The following is a 16,695-nucleotide window of genomic DNA, read 5'->3' as shown; positions in this document are numbered from 1 at the left end:
CATTTATTATTATTATTTTTTAAGTACAAGGGTAATTGTAAAATCATAGTGTAAAGTTTGTGTGGTGTTTCTGCTTTCTGTAATGTTTGAAACTTGCCTCTGCAGGTAAAATCCCAGAGGAATCAAAAGCCCTCTCTTTATTGGTTCCTGCTCCAACCATGACAAGTCTGATGCCTGGTGCAGGCTTGCTTCCCATACCGACCCCAAATCCCTTGACTACAGTAAGTATTATATACCTTCTTCTAAAAGGGATGAATGTTCAACTGTTTAATCAGTTGAATAAAGAGCTTAGAAAATTTTTATCTTGAATCTTTTTTATTTTAATGGAGAGATCCGAAAAATCGACTTAATTTTTTCCCCTCAATTGTCAATTACTGTACTTAAACTATCTTTTGGAATTTTGAAGTAATTGAAGAGTCATTTAAATTTAGAACTTAAATTAATTATTCATTAGCAAATCAGTTACTGAAATTCAGCATTTTAGACAGCATGGTGAATTGAAGAATCTAGGTAACTATTTCCCAATTCATGAGTACTACATTTATTTAAAAAATATGAACTGATTTACAACCTGATAATGGGAAAAAATATCTCAGAGAAGGATTTATCTAATTGAGAAAATGTAATAAGGTAAAAACATGACAAAATATTTTTTTATGAATTCTGTAGAAATAATAGTAATTTAATGTCTCCTTTGTGATTTCTGAGTGGGGTTAAAAAAGGATACTGCTGTTACTGTACTCTTGGTTTTTATGTAAAAGATTCAGGTCATAATTATTTTAAAAGAGTGGTCCTGGATTCTATTCCAATCAGGGGCTCATGCCCAGGTTGCGAGCCCGGTCCCCAGTGGGGGGCATGCAGAGGGCAGCCAATCAATGATTCCCTCTCATCATTGATGTTTCTCTCTCTCCTTTCTTCCTCTCTGAAAGCAATAAAAAAATACATTTTTATAAAAGGGTCATTTTTCTACGAAAACAAACTCAAGACAAAATATAAATCTCACCTTAAATTGAAAGTTTTATCTAGCTTTGTGGTACTGGATTTTTAGGGAGTGAATTCATATTTTATGATTATAATTAATGTATCCAAGTTATAAAAGTGGGTTCTGAAACTGAAGTGCAAAATTTTAGGTCTTTTAATTTTACATGACATTGTTCTGATGGAGATCTTCATTGTGATTTATAGTGGGAAATGCTTTTTAAATTCAACAGTTGATCATTTGTATTGAGCTTTCTAGAAATTTTATTTTGGGTACATTTTGGTATATTTTAATCTGTTGTTATAGAACTTAGTTTATGAAGAATAATTTTAGTTAGAAAATAGAAGAAAGGTGGCCCATTGTGTTTTAGCTCCTGGTTACCTCTCTGACTTTTTTTTCCTGGCTCACTCTACTTCACCTTTGCCATTTCTTAGACATGTCAAGTACATTTCTGCCTTTGGGTTTTTGTACTTATTTATCCTCTGCCTAGAACTTTATTTTCCAGACATTAGAAAGGTTTACTTTTTGCCAAAACCGGTTTGGCTCAGTGGATAGAGCGTCAGCCTGCGGACTGAAGGGTCCCGGGTTCGATTCCGGTCGGGGGCATGTGCCTGGGTTGCGGGCACATCCCCCGTGGGAAATGTGCAGGAGGCAGCTGGTCGATGTTTCTCTCCCATCGATGTTTCTAACTATCCATCTCTCTCCCTTCCTCTCTGTAAAAAATCAATAAAATATATTAAAAAAAAAAAAGAAAGGTTTACTTTTAAACTTTTTCATAACAGTGAAACTGTTCATCAGGTTTCTATTTAAAAGGGAGGCTAAAGTTTCTGAATAAGAAGGCAAAATGTGTTACATCTGGAGACCAGATCATCTTTAACCCATCAAAGACCAAAGGGCAACTAAATATTTAGGTTTCTTAGCCCATGGCTAGAAAGTAGATTAAGCTAAAGAAGGGCAACTTTAATATTACAGAGCAGCCACATCCAATAGAACTTCCTGCCATGATGGCAATGCCTGTTTGTATCTGTACTATTGAGTGTGGTAGCCACCAGCAGCTGATCTGTTAGGCCCTTGAAATGTGGCTAGTGTGACTGAAGCACTGAATTTTAATTAAAAATCAAAATCAAACTTTATATTCAACAATATAGAAAATATTTAATTAAGGTATTTTCTACAACTTTATGATAACTTGAAATGGTGATGGTGAGCAACAAATCTAAGATCTGTTAGTAGCAAGATACCACAGATTATAATAAACTAGAGGCCCGATGCACGAATTCATGCACGGTGGGGTCCCTCTGCGTGGCCTGCAGGGATCGGGCCAAAACCCACAGTCCAATGCCACCTGCAGCTCCTACCTGCCGCTCCTGCTCATCCCGGCCTCACTGTGCCTGCCTCAGGCTCGTGCCCAATCAGTCCCAATCGGGAGAGGCTCCTGCTGCTGCAGCAGCGCTTGCCAGCCATGAGCCCTACTCACCAGCCATGAGCCCTGCATCTGGCGCCCTCCCAAAGGGAGTGGCCTGCGGGATCGGGCTGAAACCAGCTCTCTGACATCCCCCGAGGGGTCCTGGATTGCAAGAAGGTGCAGGCCAGGCTGAGGGGCCCCACTGGTGCACCATCGGGCAGGGAGGGACTGCGGAAGGGCTCCAGGGCATGTCTGGCCCATCTCGCTCAGTCCTGATCAGCCAGACCCCAGCAGCAAGCTAACCTACCGGTTGGAGCATCTTCCCCGTGGTGGTCAGTGCATGTCATAGCGACTTGTTGACCAGTTGACTTTCTGCCCCCCTGGTGGTTAGTGCACATCATAGCTAGTGGTTGAGCAGCCTTAGCATATCATTAGCATATTATGCTTTGATTGGTTGTTCAGTTGTTCTGCCATTTGATCTATTTGCATATTACCCTTGTATTATATAGGATGTATTATATAGGATACTATGAAGGGAAAAAACCAGTCATGTGGTAGAGAGTAAATGAAGCTTCATATAATAAGGTCAGGGACACCGACTTGGAGCGGATGATTAAACTGATACTCAAAGAAGTCATCTGGCAGAAGCAGGGAGAAGAGCTTTCAGGGCAGGAGGAAGGAGCACTATGTGAAAAGCCCTAAGGTGGACCCGGGCTGGGTGGCTCAGTTGAGTGGTGCATCATCCCGTACTTCAAAAAGTTGTGGGTTTGATTTCAGGTCAGGGCACATAGGTTGTGGGTTCAATCCCTATTTGGGCCAACTACGGGAGGAGCCAGTCGATGTTTCTCATATGTATGTTTCTCTCCCATTCTCTAAAAATCAATGAACAAACATATCCTCTGGTGAGGATTTTTTAAAAACCCTAAGATTTGAAAAACTTGTGTGTTCAAGGTACAGAATTGCAATCAGTGTGGTTGAAGCATAGTGAGTGAAGGGAGGGATAGTTAGGGCTTTTTAGGTCATGGAAAGGAATTTACCAGTAATTTTTATTCAAAGGTAATGAGAAGTCATGGATGAGTTTTAGACAGGGGTAAGACATGATTTGACATGTTTTTAAAAGATCGCAAACTGGCTTTTTTGACAAGCATAAGTGATACTTTTTTTCATCAACTTGTATTTTCACTTTTAGGAAGTGTTATTAACAGTTGTTAAATCTTAGTAATTTTGCAATAATATATCCGTATGTAGTCAGTGCTCAAAATTTCCTTAAATTGTATAAGTGGAAATGGAAGTGGTAGTGTTTTTGTCCTTGAAAGGGTTTTTTGTTAATTCTGCAAAACTTTTTCATTTTCAAATTCTGAGATTTCCATCTTTTCTAGTTTAAGTACACATTAAAAATATGTTCTTTAATGCTTGAACTAAAAACTGAGTGTACTAGTGTTATGAAAGATCACTCAAAGGTTTTTGTCCTTTTCCTGCAATAGTATAAATAAGGGTTTAATATTTTAGGGGTTTTTTCCTTAGGTAAACTTTACCCCTGTTTTAATTTTAGTCTGTGAATGATGGGATCCTGCTTTAACCATGTGTTAGCTGAGTAGCTTTGGGAAAATTATTTAATTTCTCTCAGTCTTTCTTATCTGTGATAATAGTAATAATAACGGTCTCTTAGGGTTGATATGAGGATTAATAACCCAGGAAAAATTAAGTACTATGATATTGTTAACTAGTACACAGTCGGTGTTGGTGAATGCCCAAGATCCAATCAGTTCTTACTGTTTGTGAATTCACCCACTAGCTAAAATTTATTTGAAGACTCAAAATCAATACTTGTGGTGCTTTTGCCGTCATTCATTGACACACAAAATCATGATAAATTTGAGTTTTTGATATGTACATTCTCAGATGAAGTCAAATAGGAGTGCTCTTTTTTTAGATTTAATGCTGTTCAGGTGTACCTCTTTTTTTTTTGCTTTGTTTTGTTAATCCTCACCTGAGGATATTTTCCCATTGGTTTTCAGAGACAGTGGAAGGGGGGGAGGAGAGACAGGGTGAGAGAAACATCAGTATGAAAGAGACACACCGATTGGTTGCCTTCTGCACATGCCCTGACCAGACTGGGGATCAAGCTTGCAACTGAGGTACATGACCTTGCCCGGAATTGAACCCTCGACCCTTCAGTCCACGAGCTGATGCTCTATCCACTGAGCCAAACTGGCTAGGGCCAGGTATACCTGATTTTATTGCACTGTGCTTTATGTCCTTACATGTGTTTTTTTTGTTTTGTTTTTACAAATTGAAAGCAATGCCCTGCACCAACAAAAAGATTACAACTCGTCCTGTTGCGGTGGTGCAGTGGTCTGTAATTGAAACGGCAATATCTCCAGGGTATGCCTATAAATAAGAGTCCTTGTTGTGGTCTGTTTAGTGCCATGTTTTTCACATTTTGTACTTTTTGTGAATGATTTCACCATTTTAATTAGCTCCCAAATGTAGTGCTAAAGTGCTGTCTAGTGTTTCTAAGGGCTGGAAGGCTGTGATATGTCTTACAGAGAAAATATGTGTTAGGGTTCCTTCAGGAATGAGTTGATAGTGCTTCTGACTATGAGTTCAATTATAATGAATCAAAATAAATGTTAAATAAGGTGTCTTTAAACAGAAACACAACATAAAACAAGGTTATGTGTTGGTTGATGAAAATATGACCAGAGACTTGTTAGGAACCTAGCCTTCTGTTTTCCCTAGGAACAGTGATTCAGTATTCAACAGTTCAGTGTTTGTGGCAACTTGATAGTACATAACTACTGCAGATAATGAGAATTCAGTAGGACATAACTACTGCAAATAATGAGAATTGAGTGTTTTTAGTGTTAAGATTAAGAGTAGATAAAACATCCAGATAGTCGCCCTAACCAGTTTGGCTCAGTGGATAGAGCGTCAGCCTGCAGACTCAAGGGTCCAGGGTTTGATTCCGGCCAAGGGCATGTATGTACCTTGGTTGCGCGCACATACCCAGTAGGGAGTGTGCAGAAGGCAGCTGATCGATGTTTCTCTCTCATTGATGTTTCTAACTCTCTATCCCACTCCCTTCCTCTCTGTAAAAAATCAATAAAATATATTTTAAAAAATCCAGATAGTCAAGAAATATGTGGCATTTCGAATTACATTAAAAACTACTGTGACCTCCCTCTTAATAATTCAGACATATCCATGGCTTAAAGCTAGGAGTCCCTAGTTTCTTCCCATTCTTTTTGAGTTGATCAATTCTTTTCAAGATTAGATAATGGTAATTTTTGATACTAACCAAAAATGTGCTTTGTTTTTTCTTCTTCTTAATAGCTGGGTGTTTCCCTTAGCAGTTTGGGAGCTATACCAGCAGCAGCGCTAGACCCCAATATTGCAACACTTGGAGAGATACCACAGCCACCACTTATGGGAAATGTGGATCCTTCCAAAATTGATGAAATCAGGAGAACAGTCTATGTTGGCAATTTGAATTCGCAGGTAATGAAGACACTGATTCTTTCCCCCTTCTTAAAAATCATATAGATTGATAAAGTAATATTTACCTGATTTTAAAAAAAAGAATATACTTTATTAAAATGTTACTTTGTTTCTTCAGACAACAACAGCTGACCAGCTACTCGAATTTTTTAAACAAGTTGGAGAAGTGAAGTTTGTACGGATGGCAGGTGATGAGACTCAGCCAACTCGGTTTGCTTTTGTGGAATTTGCAGACCAAAATTCTGTACCAAGGGCCCTTGCTTTTAATGGAGTTATGTTTGGAGACAGGCCATTGAAGTAAGAAACCCTAAACAAAGAAATTTTAATGATTTTGGAAAACTTTAAAGTATTTTTGATGTAATTAAGGCTTTTTTTTTTCTTTTTAATAGTAATTGGCAATTTGTGGAAAGGAAGACTTTGTGTTAAGTATACTAAATGAATACCTGAGATACCATTTTAGCCTTTATGGTTGTATTTGAAGACATCTTATTTTCTATTTTATAAAGTTTAGTTTGATGTTAATGTTGGTTAAATACCTTATATAATGATCATAGGTATTTTTCCATAAGCTTTAACAGGTCATGTGGGTTTTGCATTATGACGGGACTAATGGACAATTTAACATATGGGTTGAACTTTTTTAATAATACAGTAATAAGAATTTTGGTAAGTCCAAAATCCCAGGAAGAAAATAATATTAAGTACTCAGAAATGATCTGAATCATACATTTTGAGTTTTAAGGTTGGCTCCTATCTTTGTTTGCAAAATGAGAAATTGATGTAGCCTATCAGATACTCTATTTTATGCAGATTATTGAGGTAATTACCTTAGTTATACAGTTTGATAGGGATTCTGCTATTAAAGGATAAATAACTTCCTAATGAATGCTTGTCTTCTATTGTGGAAGGGGTGAGACTGAAGAAATTCTCCTATGTGCATCAGAGAAACCACTGTTGCCTGGCAGATAAAGAGTTTTATCAAATGCCTCCCACATTCAAAGCTGTGTTTGACTCAGCTGTGGTCCAGGGGTGATTAAAATAGTGTACAGAATATACAGCTTCCCTTGCTCTTCCCAGGGTGCAGAGGTTATCAACAAAATCTTATAATCTAAGAATAGAAGTGATTGATTTTAATATTGGTGTCAACATTTTAATTTATTATAATTCTAAAGTGTGCAGGGGAAGTAGTTGTCCTGGCCTATTAAAGTTGTTAAAGAAGTCAGCTAACAGAGTTTTTTTCTCCTCTTGCTTTTGGCTTTGTTAGCAAGAGATGATGGCAGGTGGAAATGAGATTCATTATGGTTTTTGAGGTTGGTTGTGGTTATTCTGTATTTAGCTATATTACTCTTAATGTGCTTTCAAGGCGTCGATTCATAAATATATGTATCATATAAACACTTAATTGTTTCATGTTTTGTAAAAGATGGTGTGTATTTGTGATATGCTAATGTTTTTAATTTAGAATAAATCACTCCAACAATGCAATAGTAAAACCCCCTGAGATGACACCTCAGGCTGCAGCTAAGGAGTTAGAAGAAGTCATGAAGCGAGTACGAGAGGCTCAGTCATTTATCTCAGCTGCTATTGAACCAGGTAAGGTCATAGTGTTGTTACACAGGTCATAGTTTAAGATCATAGAATTTTAGAACTGCAAGGATTTTAGAAATTAATCTTGTTCAGTTCCTTCATTTTACAAACAAGAAGACTGAAACTCAAGAAAGAGTAAGTGACTTACTAATGTCAAAGGTCAAAGAAGTACTTAGCACATTCTTTTCCCATGATACTGAATTGAGGCACATTAGCCTGAGTTAATCAGTTTTATACTTTAAGAGCAAAATTACTGCTCAAAACTGACTTGCTTAAAGCAATGTACAAATGTTATTGTGAGACCAAAAACAAGAATAAATATATTTAAAATGTGATGATTAAGCAGACTTACTTTTCATCAAAGTTTTAATTGTAAATATAAAAAAGAGATTCTGTGAGTTAGGGAAAATACAGACACTGTTTTAGCAAGGTAAAAGAACACTTACCTCTTCAAACTTTTGTGTTGCTAACTAAAATTTAAGAATCCAATTTAAAACTGTCTAGATGGTTGACATTTGAGCAAGTTTTCTAAATTAGCACTCAGAATTTAAGCCTCAATTCTAGCAAAATAAATGAAGAAAGATTTAAAATCACTGTTATAGGACTTACAGACATGTTATAATCGTACATTATGGCAGCAACAAAATATTACGAACAGCTGTTTATAATCATCTGGTTTATATGTACTGCTGCAGGGTGGCTGCACTCAACGAGTTTATGCAATGACTTTCTTGGATGTTTCTGAAGGATAATTGCACAGGAGGAGGATGTACAGAGAGTAGGCCCCTTGCACTATATGTGGTACATTCCACTTGTGCCTGATTATTAACTGGGATCTTTAATTGTTCTGAGCTTACACTGCAAAGTGGTTTTTTCCTCCCAGAGTCTGGAAAGAGCAATGAAAGAAAAGGCGGTCGATCTCGTTCCCACACTCGTTCCAAATCCAGGTCTAGCTCAAAATCCCATTCTAGAAGGAAAAGATCACAGTCGAAACACAGGTGAGAATTTATGCTATCACTTTAATTTTTTTTGGTTTTGTATTAAAAATAGTTAAGATTTCTGAGTTTTTGTCCAAATGTCAGAATTTAGAAATTTCATAGAGTTCACCAGAAAGTATGGTTACCATGAAATATCACTTTAATTATAATTAACTGTAGTTAAAATTGCAATTTTTAATAATACATCATTTTTATTTCAATGAATTTTTAGTTTTAGAAGTTGGTTTTCTATCTTAAGATGCAATGTTTCTGATTTTTCTAAGAGTAAACTAGTGTTTATACAGACTGGCAGAAACTTTGCATATTGAGAAAAGGGAACCATGTATATGGTGATGCTGATGGCTGATTGCTGAAGTTGCTGCCCCCTCCCTCTTCCCAGTCCACTCAAGTGTTGGAAGTACCATCCCAAATCTTGCTTTCAAGTCCTTACCTCTCTTTAGTACTTTGGTACCTGAAACAGGAGTAACTTCCAGCTTTAGTTCCAACTATTGTATTGTGCTTAAGCTCTGTTTCTGTTTTGTTTTATTTTTGAGCATAGCTCTGTTGTTTTAACTTTCTTTTTAAATCTGTTGTGTTTGACTCAAAGGGGATCTTAATTGTCTTCTTTAAGATGTAGAGGGACTGTTACTGAAATGTGGAAATGTATATAGTGGATTCTAACTGTATGCTGTATGCACACATATACCTAGGCCTGAAGAGAAGAGGTAGATAACAGTGTGTGCATGTTTATGTGTGTGAGGTGTGAGGGTATTAGAAAAGGAGGGGAGAGTTTTAGGGGAGGGAACCAGTATGCTGCAGTATGTTGAACCTCACCGGCAAGCTCAGTTTAGTCTGTTTTTCTGTGTTGTTCAAGGAGATTGAAACAATGAGATAGGAAAATATTTCTTTGACTCTAATAGGATATACTTCTTGCTATTTACTGGTTTATACTTCTCTGTTATTCTTAGTTTGCAAAATCTCCTTTGGCATGTGGTTTTACTGTATTCTTCCATCCAAGGCCTTACAATAAAGCAAGTTCAGATCCAAGTGAAGGAAGTTGTTTCATGTAAAAGGAATGACCAGTGCAGCAGAAGCCAGAACTGGAGAAGGAAAAGGGTATAGAAGCAGTGGTGCTAGATTGTTGACATTAGTATAGGTTGACAGGATGTGGTGAACATAAAGGAGGTCAAGGAAATACAGAATTGAATTGAAGAGTTCATTTTGTGTTGATTACAAGAGCCAGGCTCCAAATCTAATACCTTAGTGGTTTTCTAGGCTAGAATAAAACCAAACTTAATGATTGATATCATTGTTTCCTTGATAATCTTTGGGAAGCTTTATCTGTTGGGGCAAATAATTTAACTATCCACTTTAAGGTTTTTGCTCTCATCATTTTAACTATATTTGGGTATTTTTCCTTTGTAAGGGTTTGTGGGGAGGAGGATTATTCAGTCTAAACTGAAATTTGTTAATTGTTTCTCATTCATGGGACTGCTTTCATGTAGGTCTAACTGTGTAGCATTATAAATTACTTATTCTTGGCATGCATACAGTTGACCCTTGAACAACATGGGTTTGAACTGCATGGGTCCACCTATATGTGGATTCTTTTCAGTAAATATATAGCTCTCCATATCTGTGGGTTTAGGATTCATGAATTCAATCAACCACATATTGAAGACAGTACATATTTTCGATCTGCAGTTAGGAATCCACAATAGTGAGAGGCCTACCATATGCATTGTTCCATGCCATCCTATATAATAAAACCCTAATATGCAAATTGACCAATGGCGGAACGACCGGTCGCTATGATGCACACTGACCACCAAGGGGCAGACGCTCAATACAGGAGCTGCCCCTTGGTGGTCACTGTGCTCCCATGGGGAGCGCCACTCAGCCAGAAGCCGGGCTCACAGCTGGCGAGCACTATGGCGATGGTGGGAGCCTCTCCTGCCTCCGTGGCAGCGCTAAGTAGCAGTGAGCAGACGGGTGAAGGACGAGGGGTCCCAGACTGCAAGAGGGCGCAGGTCAGGCTGAGCCCCCCCCCCCCCCCCCCCCCCCCCATGCATGAGTGTCGTGCACTGGGCCTCAAGTTTTGTATAAGGGACTGGAACATTTGCAGAATTTGGTATCTGTGGTGGGAAGGGTTAGTTCTGGAATCAATCTTTTGTGGATTCTGAGGGATGACTGAAGTTTTGGGGGAGTTAGAAGATTTTTGACTGTCCGGTGGGTCAACACTCCAACCCCTGCATTGTTCAAGGTTCAACTGTATATATACACACATACACATATCTACATATATACACACACATATACATGAATACACACACACACACGTTTTTGGTAAGCATATAATATTTTTATACATGGTTTATAGAAACATATATAGCTTTTACTAAGTTCTTAAATACATAAGAGGATGATTTAAGGGGGGGGGGACCCCTTACCCAGAAAACTTAAGGATCTTGCCATGGAAGTAACTTCCCCCACCCCAGTAGGGGAGAGGGATGTTGGACATTTCTTGGCTTTGCCTCCCCTGCTGTTGGGATTTGATGCCCTTAGTGCTAGCTCTGACCTGCTAGACTTAGCAGGAGTGTGGGTTGTAGGAGCCCTTTCTCTTGAAGGCCACCTTTCTATGTTCTCACTGTCCTCAGGTGCTTCTAAAGCCCCTACCCTTCTTATTCCTTCCTCTTAGGAGGGAGGAAGGGTTTTTTTGTCACTGTGACCTTGGTTAGGACTGGGATGATTTGTTCCCACTTTTGGTTTCCAAATTTTTATGTGTTCTCATCCAGATAGTGTTAGGAAAGATGGGTGGCACTCTAATTATTATATTTTAAAGACCAGCATAGGACTATAAGACATTTAATAACATTTTATGGGAAACAACTGACTTACAAATGATTTTTGCAACATGATGGTAAATTGCCCTTTATTCACTTTAATTTATAAATGCAGTTTTGCACATTACTCTAAAATGAGAACTGCTAACAATAATTCAAATCTTATCTTTGGTTGGATTAGATTTACTCTTGATTTGAAGCTTTTAGCATTCCTAGTTAAAAAACTTGTATTTGATTAGAGGGTGATGTAGAGACACGAAAATATTTAATGTCAAAATTAAAATACAATAATTATTCTTGGGCGGTAACTTTCAAACTCTAAGGAGACCTACAGGGTAAGGTAGGAAGCCAAGTAACTTGTATCTATCAGGGGTCTGGTTAAATATTTTAAAGGGTTTTCTTTGCTTAATTAAGGTGGAAAGCACTGTTTGATTAAAACAAATTATTTATATTTTTAGTAAAGTTAAGAACAGAAATCTTAAGATTTTTTTATTAAGTACAAAGAAGCAAAGGCCCTTTATCCCATGTGGATGTCTGTAAATGGAATAAAAATGTTCTCAGTTTTGCATTTTTGCCTTAATACCTATTAGTTGAGCCTTGTATCTCTTAGGTTATTATTAATAAAAATTTCAACAAACTCTGACTTATCTTCTTATATTAAAAACGTGGTATGAAGATAAATGTATAATTTTTAAAGACATAATAGATGAGTGGTTCAGTTGAAAATTAGCTGTTGAAAAACAAATTTTGGCTGAAAAAATGTGTTTAAAAAACAAGATTTCATTATTAATCGAGGGTTGTCTGATTTCATAGTATACCACAAGCATTTAACTATATGTATTTCTTTTATAGATATTTGTTTTAATTCATGAAAACATGACTCTCAAAATGAGTTTTAATTATATAAAGCATACTTATGAAAGCTCATTTGACCTCTTTGGAATAAATAAAGATAGAATTTAAAGTTTTCATTTATACTGTTGATGGTGATGACAGTGAGAGTTAGGAATTTTAAGCATTTACTCTGTGCCAGAGACTGCTAGGCAGTTAATTTTCCATACATCATCTGATTTAATCCTCATGACAGCCCTATAATTCTTACTCCATTTACAAATGAAGAAACTCAGGATAGAGAGGTTGACTAGTCAGAGTTCTCACAGCTGGTGTGTGGCAGAGCTGAGTGTTAGGCTCAGATTGTCTGACTCCAAAGCCAGTGACTCATCAGTTTATTAAGGTTGTGTGCATTCAGTATTGTTATATTTTAATAGTTCCTAGGATATTTCATTATAAAAAACACTAGAGACCCAGTGCACAGATTCGTGCACCGGTCGGGTCCTGCAGCTAGGCCTGCGGGGATTTGGGCTGAAACTGGCAGTCCGACATCCCTCGAGAGGTCCCGGAGTGCAAGAGGGCACTCTGCAAAGTTGCTGTCACTTGGCAGCTCCAGTGTTGAGCATCTGCCCCCTGGTGGTCAGTGCGTGTCATAGGTACCAGCCAGTTGGCCGGTCGTTTAGGCCTTTATATATATACTAGAGGCCCGGTGCACAAAAATTTGTGCACTTGGGGGGGGGGGGGGAAGGGGGAGGGTCCCCCAGCCTGGCCTATGCCCTCTTGCAGTCTGGGACCCCTTGGGAGATAACGACCTGCTGGCTTAGGCCTGCTCCCGGGTGGCAGAGGGCACGCCCAATCCCTAGGTGCAGCCCCTGGTCAGGCTCAGAGCAGGGCCGATTGGGGAGTTGGGGCGCCACCCCGTCATTCACAGAGCAGGGCAGATCGGGAGGTTGCGATGCCACCCTCAGTCACGCTCAGGGTAGGGCCGATTGGGGGGTTGGGGCACCGCCCCCTGTCACACTCAAGGCAGGGTCGATGGGGAGGTTGCGGCGCCACCCCCTGTCACGCACAGAGCAGGGCCGATCGGGGGGTTGGGGAGCTCCCCCCTGTCACTCACAGAGCAGGGCCCATCAGGGGGGTTGGGGCTCCGTACCCTGTCACACACAGAGCAGGGCGGATCAGGGGGTTGGGGCGCTGCACCCTGTCACACTCAGGGCAGGGCCGATGGAGAGGTTATGGCTCTACCATGTCACACACAGAGCAGGGCCCGTGGGGGAGAGGGGTTGGGGCGCCGCACCCTGTCACACACAGAGCAGGGCCGATCAGGGGGTTGGTGCGCCGCACCCTGTCAAACACAGAGCTGCAGGGCAATCAGGGGGTTGGGGAGCTCCCCCCTATCAGGCACAGAGCAGGGCTGATCAGGGGGTTGGGGCGCCTTCCCCTGTCACGAACAGAGCAGGGCGGATAGAGAGGTTGTGGCCCCGCCCCCTGTCACACACAGAGCCGCAGGGCGATCAGGGGGTTTGGGCGCTGCCCCCTGTCACGCTGATCCCGGTGCCGGGAGGCCTCACTGCTCCGCTGATCCCAGTGCCGGGAGGCATATTACCCTTTTACTATATAGGATAGAGGCCTGGTGCACGGGTGGGGGCCGGCTGGTTTGCCCTGAAGGGTGTCCTGGATCAGGGTGGGGGTCCCCACTGGGGTGCCTGGCCCGTCTGGGTGAGGGGCTGAGGGCTGTTTTCTGGAAGCGGGTGACTGAAGCTCCCAACCGCTCCTTTTTTTCTTTTTTTTTCTTTTTTATTCTGGGCCAGCTTTAGCTCTGAGGCCTCGCTGCTGAAAACATCGATACAATGTTGCGGTCCGGAAGCCTGGCTGATTGAAAGCCGGTTTCTGGGGTTTTGTTTAGCTTCTTATTTGCAACATAGTACATAGTTGCTTAGAGTTGCAGCTGAGAGGCCGGCAGTGGCAGGCGGGGAATGTTGGAGTCCGCAGTCACTGGAGCAAGCAAGCCTCCCTGCTTGCTTCAGTGCATGGCTGCCAGCTGCCATCTTGGCTGACAGTTAATTTGCATAAGGATATGCTGATTAGCCAATGGGAAGGGTAGCGGTCGTACGCTAATTACCATGTTTCTCTTTTATTAGTGTAGATAGATATTACATAAGCAGTTATTTCAGTGGGAAAAGGAGCCTAGAGAATTTCACAATTGGAAAAACTATTGTTTTTTTCCTTCTGGAATTCCAGTAATAAGGGTTTCTTTTAATAGCTATCTTTATCTATCTGTATATATAAAAGGCTAATATGCTAAGTGTATGTACAGCCGGTTCAGTTGAAAATAAGACGCACACTGACCATCATGGGGCAGACGCTCAATGCAGGAGCTGCCATGACATGCACTGGCCATTTACAAAGAAACGGTACCGTGGACCTGGCACCAACAAAGCAACACTTGGCTTCCCCCAAGTGGGAAACAGGCCCTGCCACCTTCCCAGAGCGACACCCCACCAAATTGCAGCCAATGCTGCCGAGACCCCATGGTGCAAAATGTGGCCCATAGCCCAGCCCAGCTTGGAAACAGTCGCTGTGGGTGCCAGGTAATTACGTCACGTAGGAATGCCCGGCTTCCTCTCCCTAACAACTAGCCTCCTTGGAGTTTCTTCAGCCCAGGAACATGACTTGCTTTATAGCCACATGCAAACATTTTACACATCAACCAAATGTCTGTGAAGTGTTTTCACTTGCCTCATCACATTTGATCCTCACAGAAGTCCTGGAGTAGGTAGATAGGAGACTTGAGAGAATCCTATTTTCTTTTCATTAGCCGGAAAACAGAGCTAGAAAGTTTAGAAACTTGACCTGACTGAAAAGAATAAACGGTAGACTGTGAAAATGACTTTAGGTTTTCTCATTGTACAGAATATAAACACTGCTGCAGTTAAATATTTTACCCTTTGTTCTCCCTTCGTGATCAACAATAATAATCAGCTTTGTGTTGATATTTACTGCTGTGTTGCTGACAATTACTTGAAAGAGAAGTTGGGGTGCTTCACTAGGCTGGAAAAAACTTAGCTAAATCAGAAAGCAGGTCTAATTAAGCAAGTTTATTCTATATATATAAAAGGCAAAGTTGACTCACACATGCACAATACATATAAAGCTCTCACTGGCGCCAATCACTAGTATAGTTATAAAATCAGGGCCTTACAAATCCAACGTTTGGTTATGTCTAGCTTTAACTCAAGTGATGAAGGTTATTTTTCTGTCACACTAGTACTGTCACTAGTACTATCCTGCTTATATCTTCTTAATATGTATTTTGACAAAGCACACAGCCATTTACAGAAACTATTGAACTATGTAATCACTAAAGATTACAACTTGTCAAGATAAGTTGTAGTCCCAAGTAGTCATTACATGCAAGTCAAGAGTTAAAGACAATTTGTGATATGGAAACTTGGATCATAGGAGAAGTCGTCTATATTAAGGCACGTAATAATTAGCAAAAGAGATTCGCATGAGAAGAAGAGATAATGCACAGAACTAGCATTATTTTGTCTTCTGTTTTCACAGAGGTATATTCTGTTTTGTGAGACATTCTGGAGGGGGGAAAAAGGAAAATAAGTTAGCAAAAGAAAGCCACACCTGAGAAATGTTAACTTAAATCTGACACAAGAAATAACTTAAATTCTTTCTCTGTTTTTATCTTGGTGTTCTGAATAATGATCAATCTGACAAAGTTTCCATAAATAAAGTATTTTAGATAATCTAACTGAAGCACTACATAGTGGAGAATTTTAAAATATTGATACATATTTTGGGATAGTTTTTAAAATTCTCTTATTTGAAAGACATCACTAAAAGTTGAAATTCTAAGAAAAATATTTGACATTCTAACAATTTGTTTTTCTTTAGGAGTAGATCCCATAATAGATCACGTTCAAGACAAAAAGATAGACGTAGATCTAAGAGCCCACATAAAAAACGCTCTAAATCCAGGGAAAGACGAAAGTCAAGGAGTCGTTCACATTCACGGTGAGTTTTGGGTGAAAAAAAAAAAGGCTTTATTTGTTAAAAATCTGTTGTGAGGGAAAGTAAACTTTTTTTCTGATTGTTTTAGTAATGATTAATATTGGTTGCTGTTGATTTAGATCTGATTGCCATTATGACTCATGAGGTTTCTGTACTTAATTCCACCTGGTATTGGTTTTTATTTTACTAATTAATCAATTATTTATTTTAATCCTCACCTGAGGTCATTTTTTTCATCAATTTCTAGAGAGAGTGGAAAGGAGGTAGGCAGGGGGAAAAAGAGAGAGAGAGAGAGAGAGAGAGAGAGAGAGAGAAAGAGAGAGAGAGAGAAACATTGGTGTGAGAGAGACACATTGGAGAGAGAGAGAGAGAGAGAGAGAAAGAGAGAGAAAGAGAAAGAGAAACATTGGTGTGAGAGAGACACATTGGCCACTTCCCGCACACACCACAACTGGTCCAGGGATTAAACCTGCAACCCAGGTAAGTGCCCTTGCCTGGGAATCGAACCTGCAACCCTTTGGTGCATGGGCTCTAACGATTTAGTAA

The 16,695-nt window shown here is 39.8% G+C and overlaps 1 protein-coding gene across 6 annotated transcripts in view; it reads left to right on the top strand.

The window, feature by feature from the left end:
* SREK1 (splicing regulatory glutamic acid and lysine rich protein 1) overlaps positions 1-16,695 on the top strand; it is a 52,969-nt gene that overhangs the window by 17,214 nt on the left and 19,060 nt on the right. For 5 of the 6 annotated variants that reach the window (XM_006081387.3, XM_006081386.3, XM_023751300.1 and 2 more), the window contains 6 exons: positions 106-221; positions 5,721-5,885; positions 6,004-6,182; positions 7,348-7,478; positions 8,356-8,470; positions 16,033-16,152. In XM_006081387.3, coding sequence (XP_006081449.1) covers positions 106-221; positions 5,721-5,885; positions 6,004-6,182; positions 7,348-7,478; positions 8,356-8,470; positions 16,033-16,152 — 826 coding nt within the window. Of the gene's footprint in view, positions 1-105; positions 222-5,720; positions 5,886-6,003; positions 6,183-7,347; positions 7,479-8,355; positions 8,471-16,032; positions 16,153-16,695 lie in introns of those variants that run through there. The other variant, XM_023751302.1, reaches the window with a different exon arrangement.

Source organism: Myotis lucifugus, unplaced genomic scaffold (assembly GCF_000147115.1).
Source record: "Myotis lucifugus unplaced genomic scaffold, Myoluc2.0 scaffold_0, whole genome shotgun sequence".
NCBI lineage: Eukaryota > Metazoa > Chordata > Mammalia > Chiroptera > Vespertilionidae > Myotis > Myotis lucifugus.
This window is presented reverse-complemented; position numbering and strand designations above follow the sequence as displayed.